Source organism: Carassius gibelio, chromosome A20 (genome assembly GCF_023724105.1).
Source record: "Carassius gibelio isolate Cgi1373 ecotype wild population from Czech Republic chromosome A20, carGib1.2-hapl.c, whole genome shotgun sequence".
NCBI classification, from domain to species: domain Eukaryota; kingdom Metazoa; phylum Chordata; class Actinopteri; order Cypriniformes; family Cyprinidae; genus Carassius; species Carassius gibelio.
The window spans coordinates 28,807,597-28,828,684 of NC_068390.1; the positions used below are offsets into that span (position 1 = coordinate 28,807,597).

The 21,088-nt window shown below is 34.7% G+C and overlaps 1 protein-coding gene across 2 annotated transcripts; it reads right to left on the minus strand.

Moving 5' to 3' along the window:
- Positions 1 to 433: 433 nt before the first annotated feature.
- Positions 434 to 18,550, minus strand: LOC127938120 (myosin light chain kinase family member 4-like). Of its 2 annotated transcripts, none has more exons than XM_052534543.1 (14): positions 18,304 to 18,550; positions 6,107 to 6,194; positions 5,562 to 5,892; positions 4,953 to 5,161; positions 4,761 to 4,866; positions 4,304 to 4,397; positions 3,725 to 3,834; positions 3,488 to 3,629; positions 3,328 to 3,398; positions 3,100 to 3,228; positions 2,867 to 3,019; positions 2,671 to 2,749; positions 2,536 to 2,584; positions 434 to 2,273 (listed from the first exon to the last, which is right to left on the minus strand). In XM_052534543.1, exons 1-13 carry the CDS (start codon positions 18,448 to 18,450, stop codon positions 2,540 to 2,542), a joined length of 1,704 nt encoding a protein of 567 aa, XP_052390503.1. In that variant the 5' UTR covers positions 18,451 to 18,550; the 3' UTR covers positions 434 to 2,273; positions 2,536 to 2,539. The 2 variants fall into 2 exon arrangements, with proteins under 2 accessions (XP_052390503.1, XP_052390502.1); XM_052534542.1 differs by lacking the exon at positions 18,304 to 18,550 and adding an exon at positions 7,296 to 7,991 and having other exon boundaries at positions 435 to 2,273.
- Positions 18,551 to 21,088: the final 2,538 nt, after the last annotated feature.

Sequence of the window (21,088 nt, forward strand, 5' to 3'; positions counted from 1 at the left end):
TTAGGCTAACCAAGACTTGTCATTTGCAATTATATTGTTGTTCTTTTGTTAGTGTTGACTGCTTTTATTGTACTCATTTGTAAGTCGCTTTAAATAAAAGCATCTGCTAAATGAATCAATGTAAATATATAATATGCCAAAATGTTATAGTAAATTCTAGACTGGTCTTAAATCACAGCTGAGAAAGATCTTCAACTGGTCAAGGCTGTTTTTCTGGTCTCCCAGTCTCGTCAAGCTGGTCTGTTGCCTGGTTTTTGTTTTTTTAGGGTCACATTGTTCTCATATGCAAACAAATAAAGTAAGAGGAGGAACTCAGGATTATGTACATTTGCAAGAGAATGACTTAAGTGATAGTCAAGGTTTTTCAGCTTTCACTTAGAATCGTAGTGTTTAAAAGTAATTTCATTTGTTATCCATAAGCTGACATACAGTAAATTTCACCCCATTTATTATATTGTGAAAGCATTTCAATTAAAAATGATTGAAAGGTGATCAACCACAATACCTTTATACTTAGAACCATACAATACTTTTGAAGGTATAGTGTTCAATTTCTCTCTCTCTCTCTCTCTCTCTCTCTCTCTCTCTCTCTCTCCCTCTCTCTCTCTCTCTCTCTCTCTCTCTCTCTCTCTCTGTTTGCCTTCATGGAAGGTGAGATGTCTACAACAAAGAGAAGGAGTTAGCAAGACCATATAATTGCCTAAACAGCCAGTCTTGAAGCCAGTCTCAAATTTCCAGCTTAAAAAAAAAGTTCTACACCAACAATACAATAACGTGAGGTCAGCAGCATTAGCAAAGCATTTGGAGCTCATGATTCTGAATTACTCATTTTGAACAATATATTTGCCCTAAGGGAAACCCTCTAAATGGAATTGTAGAATAAAATGTGGTATGTGAGAGCTGTATTTGGGTCATGGCTATTTGTGTCCAGTGGCGCCCCCAGAAAATTTTAACAGGGGTGGCCAAATGAGGCCACAGTAAATTTTGGGGTGGCACATTAAAATAAAGGGAAAAAAAATTAAGGGTTTGCAATGTAGACAAAAAGTTATATCTCTGTGAGTTCTAGGATTTTATCGATAACGATATTAGACTATTTTGCTGAGTGTTATTTTGCTGATATCTTATGTTTAATTGTGCTGACACCTGATTTTATAAATTTTATTTTTACCTTTACACCATTGTTTCTAAAAGTGTGCACCATCTTTTTGGTCAAATACTTGCATTTGGGCTTCTACCAAGCAAATGCAATCATTATAAACAAAATTGATCCACATATCAAAATGAAAAGGTTCCATAAAATGTGAAATTAAAACCGCCAATAGGTGGCAGCGAGTCACTGTTAATAAGTGAGTCATTGCGATTGAACCGAATCATTTAAATGGTTGATTCATTCAGGAACGAAGCACTTTAATGTTGCTCAGAGACTCAAAACTGTGGCTGCAGCAGGTGCTGTATTTTTTTTTCACTTCTTAAACTATTGTGAATTTACATTCTGCATTTAAATGAATAGTACCCACTGCAAATCATCCTAGGGGTGGCCACAGGGGTGGCCAGAGTTTATACAGGGGTGGCCACCCCTTGGGGGCGCCCCTGTTTGTGTCAGACAAAAGTAGCTACATGCACACAGACAAACTCCAAACTCGTGACACTTAAACTTCATGAAAATCAGCAGAAAAGACATTACATTCAAAATGACAGATTATTTTTAGGGATTTTAACATCAAGGATGCTAGAATTTCAAGTGTAAAATACAGTACTGTTTCCTTTGTGAATTCTAATACCTTCATAAATATTATGCAAATTAAATGTTACCATAAACCAATGATGCACAGAACATTACCATGATAAGACTCAATACATTTGTGCGTATAGAGTATGAATGATGATTTCTGTTGCACTCTTAGTCATTCACATATTTTCCAAAGTCCTGGGCTATTATAAAGTGCACATACAAGACCAAATCACTGGAGTATTATTTGTATATAGTAATTTTTCATAAGAGGACAGCCACCAGACAGTTAAATTCCACTTAAACCAGGACTGGGGCACAGGGCAAGTTCCTCACAGAGCCATAAATAGCCACCATTTAAAAAATTGAGAAATATTCTTGTGGAGGACTGTACATTTCATGTGTATATGCTGTTTTAGCTTAAAGTTGAGGTAAGAAGTTAATAAACATTTTACAGTCAATATATGACATATATTGTAATATTAATATACAACAGTATTGGTCCAGTGTGTCACCAAGGCGCCAGGAGATCCAATGATCACTTCTGCAGAAAACATCAAATCAAGAATATGAGAACTAAATGTTAATTACTTTTTAACATTTAAAGGGACAGTCCATCAAAAAAATATTATTATTATTTAATATTTTAAGAACTTAAGTTACCAAAATTGTTTGAAATATCTTCTTCTGTGTTCAGAAGAAGAAATGCATACAGGTTTGGAACAACATGAGGGTGAGTAAATGTTGACAGAATTATAATTTTTGGGTGAACTTTCCCTTTAACCTATTTCACGTTATGCATTTACCTGTTTATCCCTCTGGAGGAGGGGCATGTGAAGAATGACACTTGTTTTTCTGTGAGAGAAACAGGTTAATTAATTCTTAATTTGGATAAGTCACTACTGCACTCAGTTAGTCACAGGCTCGGAGCTGTTATTAACCTTATGGCGCAGATGGTAGTGAAGGGCTCGGTCTGAAAGCCATGGGTGTTTTAGGGACTGGGATGCACTCATTCTCCAACTGCACAAAAAAATAAAAATAAATAAACATTCAACAAACCACAAACATACTAGCAACATTTTAGAATTAAAAAAGCAGGATTTATCAAATTTAGCCAACTTTTGGGGACACACAAACCTTTTGCTCTTCACGAGCAGGCGTGAGATGAAATCTTTGGCCTCCTCAGAGATGTCGACAAATTCTGCCTCTTCAAAACTCCACTGACATGCCAGGATGTTATTTAGTGTCTCATTATCATCCTCACCCAGGAACGGAGACAAGCCACTGAGCCTACACACGCAAACACAAGTTTTAGAAAATTCTCTCCTTTCGGTATTATTTTGACTGTTCATTGATATCTGTTTTCTCACAGCATGTAAGTGATGACACCTAAACTCCACATATCAGTTGGGAATGAGACAAATTCATAGTTGATGACTTCAGGAGCCAGGAACTCAGGTGTACCAAAGTTCACCCTCAACTTCTCCCTAGGTTTATATCTGAAAGGAAGAACAAAAAAGAGTGAGAGAAACACTTGAATCATGAAGACAGGCAGAAAGAAAGCAAGTGTATACCCAGACTTAAAAACAAATACTAACCTCCTTGCGAGCCCAAAGTCAATTATTTTCACCTTGTTAGTTTGTCGACTGACACAGAGAATGTTTTCTGGCTGTTGACACAGTAAACAGGGATTCAAACATCTTGTTCTTTTCACATAGCTGTTCAAACGCATGTTATTAACAAGACTGGGTTTGGCACCTTTAGGTCAAGGTGTAATATGTACATCTTGTGCATATACTGAAGCCCTTCACTGATCTGTCTGATGAACAGCACCGTGTCCAACTCGGTCAGCTTGTAGTTCTCATCTATGATCCGGTCAAACAGCTCTCCGCCATCAACACTAGGGGACACAGGGTACACAAAATGCTCATAGAAACAAAGCATGTGAGAGACGATGTCTGTGTGTGAAACAATGGGTTTGTGGATGTAACTTACTACTCCATCACTAGAATGATTTCATGTCGTGATTCAAATGCAGCGTAGAGCTGGATCAGATTGTCATGATTCAACTGGTTCATCACTTCAATCTCACACTTCACTACCTCCTTGACAACACAAATGTGAATGAAAAGCAATAGTTCATCACAATACATTTATATTAGTATTGAAGTATAATGGTTCAAGGACCAGTGCTGTTATTAATTATAAACTAAACTAAATTAAAACTATGATTTTTTTAAATAAAAGTAAATCTGAGATAAGATAAGCTATTTATTTATTATAAAATTTTTTAACAACTGGTCACTTAGAAAGATACTAAAAGTTAAATAAATAAATATAAAAAGAGTTCAAATGAAAAAGAAACGCATAACCACATTAATAAAACTAATATTAAAACTGAAAATAAACATTTTAATAGAAACTATTACATAACAAAAATATCAATGTTGTGGGCAATCAAGTGGTCCATAAGTTGATTGGCTGATTTAAAAAAAAAGAAAAGAAAAAAAAGAAAGAACGAAAGAAAGAAAACCACTAACTTAAAGTCATTTTAAAATGGACATAGACATTTACCTTCTCTTTCTGACTCCTGGCTTTGATGATCTTGGCTGCTAATACGAGGCCTGAAGATTTCTCTACACATTTGTGGACCATGCCAAAGCGTCCTCTATTAAAATCAAAATAAAAATGCATTTAAATCACAAAATTAGAAAACTGGAAATTCCCACATCCTTTGAATAACGCAAAGGAAATTTACTGTAATCTCGTCCTGTCTCTCTGTATTTACTTTCACTAAGAGCTAAAATGCATCTGCATGTCTCGCTCTCTCAGCTTCTTTCTTTCCCACACACACACACACACACACACCTGTCTGTCACTTTCATCCCCTTGTGTATCATGTGTCCTATAAGCTCTTAAAATGCTTAGCAATCTTATGCCATGGGTTTAATATCACAGGCATCCTGCTTTTAAAATTCCATTGATGTAAACGGATCTAATGTAATATGATGCAATGTAAATAATAACTCACCCTCCAAGAACTTCCTCTTTATTGATAGTGTAGTAACTTGTAATCTGGTGAGTTTTGGTTGTGACTAGACGGTGTTCAAATGGTGCAGGTGGAGGAGGGGAAGAATCTGTGGAAAAGATATGAAATGTAACTACAGTACAAAAAGGGAAATATAATTACAGTTATCCTCAGAATGTACAACTGTTTTATTACCAATGACATATTCATCAATTACTGGCTCTGCATTTTTCCTCTTCTCTTCTGTCCTCTCTGGTCCCACCTCTGCAGCTTCAAGTCCTGCCACCTCTTCCTCCTTCAATTCCTTATCCTCCTCCACTCGGCTTTTTTTAAGTTCATCTGGCAGAGTCTCATCAGTAACATGCCTCTTAGTGCTGAAAATTATTTCCAGATTCTCCTCACAGCTACATGAATATAGAAATTAAATGGTGTAAAATATAAATAGGTCTCATTTTAGTATATCTTATTTTATTTGAAAAATACAATTCATTATATAAATTCATCACATTTTAAAGTAATTTTTTTAAAATGGAATATGTATACTGTTTTTATTTAATTACACTTCTTAATAGCCCTTCAAAAGTTAGGGGTTAGTTAGATTTTTAAAGAAATGTATTTTATTTTTTACATATTCAACTGATCAAAGTGACGGTGATATATATATACCACTTCAGATAAATGCTGTTACTTTAAATATTGGTAATAAAACCAATACTGAGTAGTGTGTTTACAATGAATCATTTTACTTATTTTAATCAAATTCACACCTTAAAGTCATTTTCTAAACAAAATATCCAGACATACCTTTCTTGTGTGACTGTAATTCTTCCATCTGTCCGGTCAGATGAGTTCAGAGCAGCTAGTTGGTTTACTTCAGATAACCCAAAAGCCTCCTCTTTCTTTAACCTATTCTCTTCCTCCTTTTTATCCTCCTCTTTTATCTGAAATAATTCAGCAACAATTGCTTGCTCTTTTGCCTCTTCTTCCACTGCAGTCTGTTGTTTGCCATCCTTTCCTTCCCTGTATTTGTCTACTTCTTGCTCCTCTTCAATAAGATCCAGATGTGCAGCTGTGCTTTGAGAAAGCTGATTGTTCTGTTGGTTCTGCACTTCTTCAAAACCAGCCTGGAATAAGTCTAGAAAAGGAGAGGAAAATAAGAAAACAGTAGAAACAGAAGAAAATGATGACATTAAATGACTTTAAATCTTTAACATTTCTTCTTTGTTTTCTGTCAAACCTTTTGTTGTTTTAAATCTGAAAAAAAAGCTAAAACTTTCAGTTTATTTACAGATACCAATTAGATTTTCAATGTGATTTCTGGCGTTTAAACTTTTTTTTTTTTTTCTCACCTGATGCATCCAGTGGTTTCTTTTTCTTCTGGGTTTTCGACCCCTTTTGGTACACTTTAGATTTATCACTACCATCCTTTTCTCTAAACTAGAGAGAGAAAAAGAAACAACAGTAGAGAAATTAATTTAAAAATATGATCAAAATAGTTTGGACAAATGTATAAGCATAGTGTCATAAATATTCAGAAAAACCTATTGTGCATGGTATTTTGAACCTCAATGTTTCATTGAAAATAATAAAGTATAGCCATTGTAAATAACAAGGTTCTCATTTTTTAACACCCCTTCAAATAAAAAAAACACCTGCTTTCAATGTAGTCAAGTGACGTGACATTCAGCCAAGTATGGTGACCCATACTCAGAATTTGTGCTCTGCATTTAACCCATCCAAAGTGCACACACACAGCAGTGAACACACACCCGGAGCAGTGGGCAACCGTTGGGGGTTCGGTGCCTTGCTCAAGTCAGTGACACATACATTCATTTAAATGCTCTGAGTTTGAACGGGCAATGAATCTGATATTTCTAATCACAGACAATCTTCTGCTATGAGCTGAATGCACAGTCATGTCCTTTAGCTGGTACTGAGAATCACTCATTATGTCATCATAGGTCAATTTGTTTTATAAATGGCTTAAACCAATGAAAAGGACAATGAACCTGGCAACCCATGTTCCAGAAAAGCCACAGGTGAAAATGCAGCACAGCTAGACAAAAAAATAAAATAAATCTATATATATATATATATAATATATATATATTAATAATTTGGAAATTAAACAAAGAAAAATGAATATTTAATGTATGCGCATCCAACTTCTTTATGTTCAATATTTATTTTACACTTAAGATGACAAACAAACCCCAAACTACACAAAAAGCAAATCAGAACAATTCATGGGTAAACTAAACAGACAAACAAAAAAGAGAGTAACAAACATGTAAGTCCACGTTTGTGCAACAATAACCTTTTTAATCCATTCACAGTCAGCTGCTTCACAAACTTTACTAACTAATGCTAATTTTGCACATAAATATTTATATACTGAAAAATTGTGTTTTTGTGAATTTGTTGGGCTCATTCGTCCACTGTAGTTTGTGTTTTGTGTTTTCATCTGTACTTCAGGAAGTATGTCTCCAAATGAGCCATTTTTAACACTTGATTGGTGTATAAATCATTTAAACTCACCCTACAGCTGGATCTTGAGTGTGTGTTTTTCAAGAGACCCGCCGATCTTGAGCGTTTCAACACTTCAGCAACAAAACTGACAACCTGCTGAATGCCGCTGACCAGTCGCTCCAAAGATTCAAGTCGCTGATCCTGTTGTTCCTCCTTCTCTCGAACAGCTTCTATAACAACACGCACGTCACACAACATCTGCTCCACACTTCGCCCACCTGTAGCTGTGCCTTGATCTTGACCGATAGTATCCAGTAGAGACGCTTCCTGCAGGGTGAGGATGCTGTCCATCTTATCATTCAGATCACTAACTTGTACTTCAATATGTACGAGAGCAGAAGATGTGGAGGATTTTGAAGAAGGCTTATCAGGAAGTGGTGAAGATGGACATTTGTATGAGGTAGAAAGCAGAAAGGGAAGCTGTTCTTGCTGTGGCTCTTCCACCATTCGATCGTTTCTGAGCATGAAGTGGTTTGGAGTCATAAACCCGAGCAAGAGACTTGACAAGATTAACGCTCATGATGACATTTTAAAACAATTAGAAGTTTAGTTTATTTTCTTCACGTCCCCTTGAAAATGCATCCCAACCTACAGTTCATTTGTTTTCCTTCTAATTCTCTTGCTCTCTCGTTCTGGTGTCTTCAGCTTCAAAACCGATGCTTTTTATAGGGGTCATGCATCTTCCTATTGGCTAGTGTGCGAGTGGTCAGTGTAAAGTGGCTGTTTCTCCTGGAGGAGGGCTTCTGTGTGCAATTAGACTGAAGCCTAGAGCCAGGTGTGCAGACATTGAAACCAGAGTGGGTGCAAGAAAAAGAGCTTGATGGACTCAAAGAGTGACATATCAACAGCACTGACAGATCTTTTAAATGTATGACTTTTAAATGTCAACTGTTAAACCATTAGATTTCTCCTGATTGACTGATATTCAACATCTCAGATAAAGGGACTGTGTTCGTATTTTACTGTACGTGACTTTTGAAAAACTGGGACAGAATAGCTGTTGAGACACTGAAATAGTATTTTAAAGGGAAGAAAACATGTTGACAGAAATTCAAATGTTTGCTGCGATGTTTGTTCCCACGGTCATGAGAAAAACATAATAATATTGAGAAATGTTAAAACTGAGATCAATCATCTAAAAAGGTATAGCAATTATTACATTTAAAACTGTGTACAGTTTCTAGTGGCTGTTTATTCTAGTAATTTATTTGTTCTAGAATAAATGATTTCATATTTATTCTAGATTTAAGTTTTGTTCAGCTCAGAATATTTAACTGACTAAATTACTCCTTGTAAATGTAATATTTCTAAAATGCTTTTTATCCTTGGTTCAGAAAAGCATCAACAACTGATTTGAAAATGTTTAATTTCAACATTTACTGGTACATTATTAAAATAAAATGTTGTAGCTATTAGTATTAATGGACCTGAGCTAACATGAATTAACAATAAATAGTGGTACTTTTATTAACTAATGTTAACAGATTAATAAATACTGTAACAAATATATTGTTCATTGTTATTGTTTGTTAATGCATTAACCAATTGGACTTTATTGAAAAGTGTTACCAAATAGTTATGCTCAGCTCAAAATACTTAATTGGCTATAAATTATTATTCACAAATTAATTTTATTTTATTTTTTTTAATCCTTGAGAATCCTGGAATAACATAATAATGGGAAAATTATGAATAAGGAGTAGGTAGAAATCATTTTCTGTGGCAATTGACACTAACTTGAGCCACTGATGCTGTCAATGGAGCTTAACTTGTATTTAACCAAGAATTTTCTTTTAAAAACTTTCCACCACCCCTCTATCTCAAGTAACCACATGTGAGTAATTTTCTACACACTAACCGTTCAGCGATGAACTGGCCTATAGTTGCTAACCTTTTCACAACACCTTCCTGTTCACCATACAGAAATCTGACATCCAACACCCATTCATTTAGCAACATTAACATCCAAAATGAATACAAATTTAATAAAGAATGAGCTAAATTTACAGATTTACACAAGTAAAGAGAACGACAGTAAGGTAAGACAATCCTCAAACACACACAAACAGGTGCTACAGTATACCTTTACCATAAACAGATAGATATAGTCCTGCTAAACGCTCTTTTCACACGCTACACTGTAACACGATAGCTTGTAAATATTAACAACAGCTAAGTAGAGGGACTGATAACAGCTAAGCATACAATAATCTTATTTTAGACTGGCTCATTGTGTGTAACACTGTATATGATAGGCCATCCCATTAAGAGCGCACAGCTGATTGCTTGGAGGCGTAATAGTTTGTTTTCTGATTGGCTGATGTATTAATAGCTAGCCGCTGAACATTCAGTAATCTCGAGAGGATTGGTGGTGCCTTTGGTATGGGAACTTGATAATGTGAAGTGAGCTTTAGCGTTCTGACAACAAGCGCTTATGAAAACAGACTGTGCTCACATTCCTTTGTGTGATGGAGAGTGTTTGTGTTCTTATATGCCTGACTGTGTGTATTTGCGATTTAAATGCTGATTACAAAACCATCTAGCCTCACATTTGCTATAAAAAATGCATTCTGATGAATAAAACATATGGGTTCAACTAGTGAAGGCAGAGGGACTGTTGCTCACCCATGACTTTTATTCACTGGAAAGATTTTGCATAAATGTACATGATCAAATCAGCATATTATAATGATTTATAATGATTTTAACAATGATTTATAATTCATTTTAACAATGATTTTGTGTTCCTGTAGCACAATTGGTAGAGCTTTGGGGGTTCGATTACCCGGGAATACATGATAGGTAAAAATTGATAGCCTGAATGCACTGTAAGTTGCTTTGGATAAAAGCGTTTGCAAAATGCATACATTTAATTTAATTTTAATTTAATTTATGAAGGATCATGTGACACTGAACAGTGGTGTAATTACTGCTGAAATTGTATATTTGCCACGACAAGAATAAATTACATTTAAAAATGGATTTATTTAGAAAATAGTTTCTTTCAAAAATATTTCAAAATCTTAATTATTTGACAGGCAGTGTATATCGCACTCATGTTTCCTTAATGCCTTGGAAAGATCCTGATAAACAAACAGAAATCTAATGAGATGGAATAAAAGGTTATGGCATCGCATGTGTTACCTAATGGGGGAACATGAGATGATGGCCCTGAAGAGATGATCACAGATGGGCAAAGAGCTAGGGATTATATGACGTGTACACTGTTAAAAATGTATTGTAATTTTACAGGAAATTCCTGGCAACTAATTGCCGTGAATTTACAGCAAGTAATATACAGGTAATATATTGTTTTTTTAATACAATAGAGTCCTGTATTTTTACAACAGTGCTCCTGTGATTAAAGTAGCATTATTACAGTAAAATGCTGTAATTTATTTTAATTTCCTGTATATTTACTGCAACTCAGTTGCCAGGAATTTCCTGTAATTTTACAGGAGACAATTACAATATTGTAATTCAAAATAATAAAATACTGCAATTTTCCATCTTCCAAAATTAAAACCAAAACAATGGCAACTTTTTTTTTTTTTTTTTATTAACACACTATGCAACATCACATATTACAAACTTATTTTATCTTTTTTTTTTCCATACAAATAAAATTACAATTTCACTGAAGAATCTAGCTCACTTCCAGACGTCCAGACAGTCTATCATCAGGGGGAACATGGTAATAAATAACAAAAGGTCCCAACCAGTCTTGAACTGGGGAAGCTGTGGGGTGTGGGTGGGCATCAATACTAGCCCATCAACTCAAAGCCCAGGAGTCTTCTTAATAAGGTGCAGACAGGTGCGTTGATCCCCCGTCTCTTCACTGCTTTGCTGACATCTTGGAATCGATTCCACAAAAAGCTCTGAAAAAAAGAGAGTGAAAACAAGTTTTCATATCAGGTAATGATAAATACTGTGTAAAAAAAAAAAAACATAAGTAAACTTTCATTGTAGTAAAAAAATGACGTTGATGTATTTATTTAACATCAACACATTTAACAACATAACATTTAGAATTACATTGGCTTTTACATTGTTTTTCTTAAATATATAATGTCACTGTATGCACTGTAAATTGAATGTCGCTTTGGACAAAAGTGTCTACAAAATGGGTCATATGACGTTGCTAAAAAGAACATTATTTTGTGTATTTGCTGTAATGAAATGTTTAAGCGGTTTAAGGTTAAAAAAACACATTATTGTTTCTCCTCTACAGGTACTCCTCTCCTCGCCTTCTGAAACGTGTTGATTTTTACAAAGCTCATCGTTCTGAAAAGCGAAGTGTGCTCTGATTGACCAGCTATCCAATCTATCTATAATGTGACTGAAATGTTATGCCTCTTAACATACTGTGCCCTGTCCGGCCGAAGCAACGAGACAAACATTTAAATATAATGTTTATTTCATTATAATGTCAAAACCCATTATAAATGTGATATAAACATGATTTCTAGTCGTATTCTCTTTTGGAAGGCCAAACAAAGTAGTTTCCCTTTTTAAAGAAACAGTGTTTAAGAGTGACGCTTCAATTCAAACGAACGAACAAACACATGAGAGCAATTTCAAAAGCATAAAGAGCTGTCTGTTCTGCTCTCTTTAGCTCTCGATCGACCTGGATGTTTTAGGCAATATTAAAATCCTGACGGGGACGTGTCCCGTATGAACGGTGCATATGGCCACCCTGTACAGATCTTCTTCATTCACCAAGAGCTTGTAACACTCCAAAGAGAAAGGAAAAAGTAAAATCACATCTAATGACTTGAACCCCCAAAATTTACTTAATGAAAATTGTAATGTTAAACTGCTGTCTGTCAGACTTCTCTGTGTTTACATAAATGTCTTGCAGGGCAATACCAACTCTATATTAGACACTTAATAGCATTAGCTTTTTCTCCATCCAGCTTTTTAATGCACATTTTAACATTTTGAAAACAAACAAAAAAATCCTGAATGGAAACGGTTCAAATTCACAGAAAATATTCTAATGTGAATAAAACTTTTTATGTGGATTGACTTGCTAATAAATGCAACATAAATGCACATTTGTTGCAACTCTATCGGCTGTTTTAAGTTGCCCCTTAAGTTTTGATCCCACATCGTTTCATGACTACTCTCCTGTCCATTTCCAATTTACATAAAAGAGCTGATGGAAATGCTCTCCAGTTATAGGGTTTCTTTGCCAAATTTCTACGAATGCGCTTAAAAGGTGCAAAGGAATTGGATGGAAACCTGTCTTTTGACATCAATGCATAGAGTATATCATAGAGTCTATTTTCTTTATAAGTGTGCAAACAGTTTTAACATACCTTTAGTGCTTGAGGCCTCTTTAGGATACTGTTAGTTAGACACGTAGACAGCGAAGGTCGCTGCACTCCATTCAGAAGGTTGTTGTGGGGCCCCATCACAGTTGTCCCTTCCAAAGACATCATCCATTTGTCTGCACTTAGTGCCTCTCCTGAAATGCATACACAATATGATAACTAAAAGAGCACTAGAACCCTTCACTACACACACATGAGTGGCAGTATTGGCAGAATTGGCAAAAGTACCAATTTTATCAGGTGGGAGACAAAGTTATGGTATGGTTTTTCCTAATTTAGACTAGGCATTTTAAGGATGCAATAGGATTATGTTGAATTACAGCCTTTCCTTTCTTCTTTGACATATAACCATATGACAATTATTAACAGGGCTTAAAGCAAGCAAACGTATGTTCCATCTAGCAGCAAGTGTGCAGCTGATTCTGCGGAGTGTCTACATCTGTTCCCGCGCAGTCTTTTCCTTCTGCCTTGACCGTTCATGACCGTGGTACGGTTATGCCGCGTTTCCACCGACCCCACCTCATTTCAATAAGACGAAATATGATATCAAACACCACTGCCTCCTTTCGTTCTCATTTTAATTTGTTAAACATATTAATAGCCGCAGAAATGAAGTTCAAGGAAATGTGTAACGTTAGGCCTTCATAATATAAAACAAAATATTATACCAAACAGTACCCTATTGTTTCCTTTTTTTCATTTTAACATATTAAAAGATTAACTGAATAAAGACCAAAGATTACCTGTTCGGTTCACCCAAAACGAATTATATTTTATGCTTTACCACTAAAGAGACATCACAGCCAGCGGCAAATGTCAGAAGGTCTAGCCGAGTTGAGAGTGCTCCCGACGGATTAATGATCACTGAGCTCCCGCTGATCGCGTGGAGTTGACCGTCTCCGACATCAGCGAAACACATTTTTTAATAGACGCAGTCTTTATAAATAAACCGCATATTTGAGTTTTAAACAACTACATTCTCGCCTGAAATAGTTAAAACACTATACCTTTCATGACACGATGACAGTAATATTTCAAAAATTATCAAAAGAAACGGCGGTTGAAATTACAATGCTGCATTGCCACTCCCGAAAGTTCAGTAACGTTACCTTTGAACAAGTACCTCGCGAGCAGGGACTTTCTGAGGGGCATTTTTTTTTACCCATAACTTTATTTAGATCATGGAAGCTGCGGTGGAAGCACACCGAGTTCCAGCTCAAAGTCCATAGTTTCTGGGTAAAGTTCTTGCGATGTAAATCTGGATAGAGTATGAAGACGCGATTTTAACTAACTTCACCCTATTCCACTGAATTATACCAAATGAAACAATCAGCACTCACTCAGATCACCAGTATTAATATATAAAGACTTATAAAACAAATTTTATGTTACATACCTGAGACATGTTCTTTCTTCCAAAAAAATGTTAAAATACTTCTGGTACCGTCCGTTGGCCGCGTAATTTCAAAATTCAAACAGCAGCGATCCCACAATGCTATGCGGTTGCTGTAAAAAAATGCTTCTACAGTGTAGTTACAATAATTTTACAGGACTGTCCGTTAATTTCCCATCATGCATTTGGATTTACAACAAAAACATGAATACAGTGCGTTGTTGTAAAATTTATTGTAAAAATTACATCAATTGCTAACAGTGTAGAATATGTGTAGAATGATAAACAGGACTCACACAGAGACATAATTCGTACTTTAGCAGCTGCAGACTAATTGTATAAACTGTCTGGCAGTCACAGCAGATGTCACATAACATCAGTGCTGCAACAAATTGTATTAAACATCAAAGAAATACACAAACAATCTTTTAAACACATTTTATCCATGGCAACCGAAGTCAATGGCTACTATAAACTGATTGGTTACCAACAATTCACAATATATATATATGTATATATATATATATATATATATATATATATATATATATATATATATATATATATATATATATATATATATATATATATATATATATATATATATATTGTTTGGTTTCAGCAGAAGAAAGAAAGCCAACAGGTTTGTGACAACTTGAAGGTAAGCTATAGACTGTATAAAAACATGGACGATGTGTCCGTGACGTCAACCGTAGACTCCTGAAGTGTGTTTTTGAGGCTTAAAGTGTGCAGAACGGGCCTTCGCCATCTTGGCAGCGTGTCACCTCGTGACTCTCATGGACAATCGAAAATGGGCTAAAAGGCGGGAGCTAGTTGCTGAAACCACACCCACTTAGCACGACGGCACTGTCAGCAGCAAACCACCTGTCACTCAAGTGGCCACGCCCTTAATTATGCAGAACTTTAAGTCTTAATACAATTTAAACAGATGAGTTATAAAAAAATTCACCCCCCTCAAAGTTTTCAAGAAGGGCAAAATTAGCTATATAGACCAAAATCTTTTTTTGCACCAGGCTGTAAACATGTTTTTTTCTGCTGTAAAGTTGGGCATTTTAACATGAGGAGTCTATGGGATTGACCCCCTTTTGCAGCCAGCCTCAAGCGGCCAGTCGATGAATTACAGCTTTAGTCACTTCCTTGTTGACTTCATGAGAGAGGTAAGCAAATTCTGACAGAATTTTCAATTTTGGGTGAACTATCCCTTTAAATTGTGACAGTTCAATTGATTCACCACAAGGTGGCAGAGACTACATACATAAAATGTATGTCAGAGCTCTACTGCATGGGTTAGAAACATCAAATATGCATATGAAATATCAGTTCATGGTTTAAAAAAATTAATTTAATACAGTGTTTTTCGGAATAAAGTATAACAGCCCTGCCTCCAGAACAACCAGTCTGAAGGTGATGACAGCCCATAAAGTCAGACTGGTGCTGAATACCTCTTTAACTACCTGAAGAGACTGAGTATCAGTCACCTCTTTAATGCCTCAAAACTAATCCCCTTATAACTATGTTATATGTGTCAAGTTGGCACAAGCACATGGAAATGTGTGCACTGGCCAGAGAATGTTCGTTTGCGTGTGTGAGAGAAAAGAAAATGTACAGGTGCACCAGTTACTGCACAGAAACAATGCAATCCTTACTAGAAACTGTAAGCAGAGAACGTTTTTTTGTGCACATGTATGTGTCCACAAGAGTGTGTTGCTGCATCTCAATGTCAATGTATGCATATAGAGAAAGAGCATGCGCAGGAGGCTATTTCAGGGTGGGACGTAACAAAATACCCCCCATGCCCTGATGGATTCCATCCTCGCTATACCTTCTCTACCCTCCCTCCCTTTCCCTTCAAACTTGCCATCCCAGGAAGGTCACTGAGTGTATGTGAGTGAGAGGGTGGTTGGCACTGTGTGTGCACATGTTGATGTGAGGGAGTCCTAGGGAAACACTGATGAACTCACTTCAGGTGACGACAACAGCTGGCCCACGTGCATTTACAGAGGATTCAACCAGGATACAGAGGATTCCTGACTCCATTGCATGACTAAATTTGATAATTTCTGTCAGGATTAAATATTGAGAATGTACTGCATGTTTTGTCTTGTTGTCCAGTAAAACATCTAATAATCCCTGCAGATCTTAATATTTACAAGCAAATATTTTTAGATGCAAAATTGTTTAAATATTAAGAAATGTTTTTAGTGACCATATTAAAGTTTTATGCAATGACATGATAAAGGTGAAAAAAACAACAACTCAAAGACATGACGACTGTACTGCACAGTGCAACAAATAACATTTTACACCAAATCTTATTTACTGACAACTGTACAATACATAATATGCAGTGTTGGGGAGTAAGCGTTATGTAATGTAATTACAAAATAAATGTTACTAATCAGTCGCAGTTACTGAGAATTAAAAAAAAAATTAATTAGTTAATTATGAAAACGTGAATGATTACAAAGTTGGTTACATATGAATATTTTCTGTAAAAAACGAGTATGTAGAAAAATATAATTTGTTGCATTGCCTGTTTTTGATGTACATGATGCCTCTTGCCATTTAAAGGCTGTTTAGTAAAGCAGAGCTGTTCTGATGTATTTGATTGGTTCTTTTGTTTGAATATGCAGCACACCACGTCTGCCAATTACATCAATCCACATTGTCACTGAAAGCTTTAGGCTACGATCTGTCTGTCAGTTGCTACCTGAGTGCAAAAAAATGTGCCTCAGTGCAACATTAAAAAAAAACATTTCATTCAGAAATCAGAAACGGGTGCTAATTTAACAGTTCAGTTCAAAATATGTTTGGTGACTATTAAAATGCTATCGACATCACCTGAGGAAGCCTCACACACATACAGATTTAACTGACTATTGACTATTATTGATGACTATTCATTCCCAAATTGCATTGACTGCTCTAAAATATAAGAAAAATATAACAATGGTTCAGGAGTTTAGGACACATCCTTACTCGATAAGAGTCCTATTTGGGTTTATTTATCAATCTTAATTTAAAGATTACCTGTTTTTTTCCAAGGTATTGTTAGAATCAAATATTTCATGTCTATTGAAGGTAAAAGTGCAAAGTAACGAGCTAGCTATAACTACCAATAAAGAGTCACAGTTAGAGTTACTAGTATTTGTGGTTGAGACGCATGTTGTTCTGAATGCCACTTTGGGCAGGAGGGCAGGTCATTAAAATTACAATGGAATCCAAACTGACATGAGAAAAGGAAGACAGTAAATCACAGTATCACTCTGTTTACATAGCACTATAAAGGGTCTGTACAAATTCAGTTTCTATAAAGTTACTGCATTTCATGCTAGACATTAGTGCAGTGCAGTGCTAGTTTCCCACTAGCAGTGCAGTTCGGTCATTTAATTTTCAAAATATTTCTATCACAATTTAGAAATGTATTAATTGATTTATTAGGCTATATGTACTGAAAAGCATGGGTTCTTAGTATCAAGTCTTTCTGTGATTTGTCTGTTCAGACTATATACTAGTTGTGTGCTATGTTATAACACGTTCTCTAAGAAGCCTAGCTTATTTCCTTTTTTGACATAGAAAAAAAGATTTATGAATCAAATTAAACAAATATTCTACCCTTTTCACAAGACTGTGATGACAGGTTTAACGGTCATCAGCATCATAAATCCTCGAAAGTTTTTTTTTTTTATGCATTTACTCTATTATTTGTAAAATATCATCTTTGCATTAAATTAAAAAAAAAAAAAAAAAAAAGCAAACAAAAAAAACTCTCAGATAACCCAGAAACCATAGTCAAAAAAAAAAAAAAAACACACACACACACACATATATATATATAAATATATATATTTTTTTGTAAAATGTTATTAAAAACATTCATTAATTTTCATTCATAAGAACATTATGCAATATTACTACATTATATAATACTTAACAGCTTTTTTGTTAAAATTCAGTTAAAATTTCTCTATTTCTTTAAAGCCCTCATAATTACCATCAGGAAACATACTGTACCAGGGGCTTTATAATATAAATATACAGCTAATTTAACTTTACCCCTTGTGGATTATAAAAAGCTAAAGCAAATGGATGAAAAAGGTATTTTATGAACTACAGTATAAGACAATGCGTAACCATTCGAATCACATGTAAATAAATACAATCAAATTTAATGTACACAAAATAATGTGGATTAGCACAAAAATAAATTTTTAATGTCAATTTTGGAAAGAAAAAGTCAAATTTGAATATATTTATAAGTTTGTACCTGAATGTCAATAGATGCACTTTCTGGTGAACTGTCTCTTTTCCTCTTGTATGTAAATAAATTCCAGAATCGTCTCCATAGGATGGATGCAACCAAACACACACTTCCCACAATCCAAAGGTCCTTATCTTGCAAGAAATTCTCCATGGCAACTACATTCACACCAAGCAAGCCTCCTTTTCTTTTGAACTTTCCTTAACTTTGTCTTAGTAATCTGTCTCCCTCTCTTTCTCTTTCTTTACACACCGGTCCTGTTGTTGACATGAGCCGTAGAGGCAAGGTATAAGCATAAGGTACACTCTGAGACTCCAGAACATTTGAAAGAGAAATGGCAACTTGTCATAGATTCTCCACATGTGTGACTACTATAATCAGACTAGAGATATGCGCACGTACACACTGACATTCAAACACACAGTCACAGCTATGCAAAACACCAATGCTGTGTGGTCACATTCACAAAGCAATAAGAGATACGTTGGGGGGGAGGGGGGGCTTTAAAACCATAACAGTAGCAACCTGATTTAAATAGACTGCAGTTCTTGGGTTACTTCTTTCTGACTTTGCTTTGCACCATATACTGTAGGTCATCACAGTTATATAAGCATACAGTAATACAAAATAACAAGAATTGAAAACTATAAAATAAATATAATAAAAATAAAGATGAAAAAATTAATATGTGTGCTTGTTATTGTTTTACAGTAAAACCTTAACAGAGGCTACACTTTAAGATGCCTCATTACTGATTTTCTGGAGCTCAGCCATCCAGTTACACAGACTGTAAACACACGGTCAACAGGCAAATCACTTCTTTCTTAAAATGTCTCAATTATAACTTTCAAATACTAATTGGTTTCCTACGTCTTTTCTTTTTTTTAGTAAAAGAGAACATGTAAGTGTGACCAACTCTGCTCAGTTAAAAATACCCTCCTCTTCTTCACTAAGTAAGTAACAAAGATATCACATTTTGTTATAATGATATATTTTTTTATTACTAGGGTATATGCATAAACATACACAGCTATCATTTGACTTTATATTACTTTTTCCTCTTATCATTTTGTGAAGTGCATACTACTTTTGGCCTCCTTAAAACAAAATGTTCACATAAATAATGAAAGGAGTCAAACTGTGTATCTAAACTCAATTCATGCTGTGACATCCTACAACCTCATCATCTGCAAAGAGAAACTGCCCTTCAGTCACACCAGAATACAGATAATAATGAAGGATTGTGAAGATAGTTCACTGGACCTTGGTCTTCAATACACTATGTTTTATGTTCTAGTTTGTTTTATTACTTTAAGCATTTATGTATGTTCAGTGTCCATTGTTATTCATTAATGTATTTTGTTATTAACTGCTGTGAGAACACTGAAATTTTTGCTACAATTTCACATCATTAAAAAAGGACCTAATTGACACGTTGTTATTTTTGTTGCTGATTTTATGGAAAACCCTAGACACTTCAGGATATTATAAGACCAGGCAGATAGAGGGATAAAAAACTATATTAATAAATAATATATACAAATACTCTTAATTATATTAACATACTAATATTAATGAAAAACTATCATAAAAATGCTATTAATAACACCAATAAGGTCCTATATAGCATTTTCAAAGCATGGTTCTATATGGAACCCTATAATAAAGGTTCTATTTCCTCAGCACTGAAAAAGGGTTCTGCTATTGTTACAAGCTATTGTTGTATGTATGTATGTATATATATATATATATATATATATATATATATATATATATATATATATATATATATATATATTGGTAAAAGTTAAACAAAAAACAAAACAAAAAAAGACATATAGTTATTATAAAACTGAAATTATTTTTTAAATAATTATCTGTTTAATCAGTGACCAACAGGTTTGCCTTAACTTTGCTCAGATACAGAGAACGTGTGAAAATTGATGTCAAATCACCAACAAAAATGTGTAATATGCAAAACAAGCAGATACTGTAGCTGCATAATGTATGTTTAAAGGGATAGTCCAACTCAAAAAACAAATACTAACCATTTTAGTCTCAGATATCACTGATATAATATAAGAAATGTCACAGGTATAGTCATAAGACGTACTGTTAGTTTTGTAAGCCCTACTGAGTCAGCAAGCAATGCAGTAAAATATTAAATGAACTGGTGCCCCCTCCTGTACAGTCAGTAAAAATGCACAATGCCACAGAACCTTTATGGTATATTCTACCTTGCCTTGCTACTTTTTTTAAAGTTGCTAAACTTTTTTGGTTGTCCTGGCATGGCATATGTAATTTGGACTGCGTGTTAAAGTGTGCATGTGCAATCTCTATAAAAATAACCAGGAGTATGGCATAGCTTGTAAGTGAAGAAAGTATTAACATTGCAATGAAAATTTTGACTTAAAAGCATTTTCTAGTTATTTTCAAATCACCTGTGGTATGCTGTCATATACTGTACCACAGACATTACTATCCTCAGTTTACAAAACCTAATATGAAATAATATAAAACATTTACCTGTAGTTGGACTGATTCGTGGTAATACAGCCCCCTCTGTGGACATATTTAAAGCAGTACAACACACCTAGCTTAAAATAATATACAAACAACTCTCTCTTTTACTGTAGCTTATACAATAACGTTTAGACTTTTGGGGTTGTTAGATTACTAATATTTTTGAAAGAAGTATCATATGCCTACCAATGCTGCATATGTTTAATAAAAATTACAGCAAAAAAAAAATAATTCAAATTGTGAAATATTATTACACTAAATGTTTTCT

Bases quoted from the DNA above. Each gene is read 5' to 3' on its own strand.
- LOC127938120 (XM_052534542.1), bottom strand. From the start codon at position 7,769: ATGACTCCAAACCACTTCATGCTCAGAAACGATCGAATGGTGGAAGAG. The intron at 6,195-7,295 runs GTGAGTTTAAAT...TTCTCTCTCTAG, and splicing joins ACTCAAGATCCAGCTGTAGG to TTTAGAGAAAAGGATGGTAG. The intron at 3,399-3,487 runs GTGCCAAACCCA...CTGTGTCAACAG, and splicing joins TATTACACCTTGACCTAAAG to CCAGAAAACATTCTCTGTGT.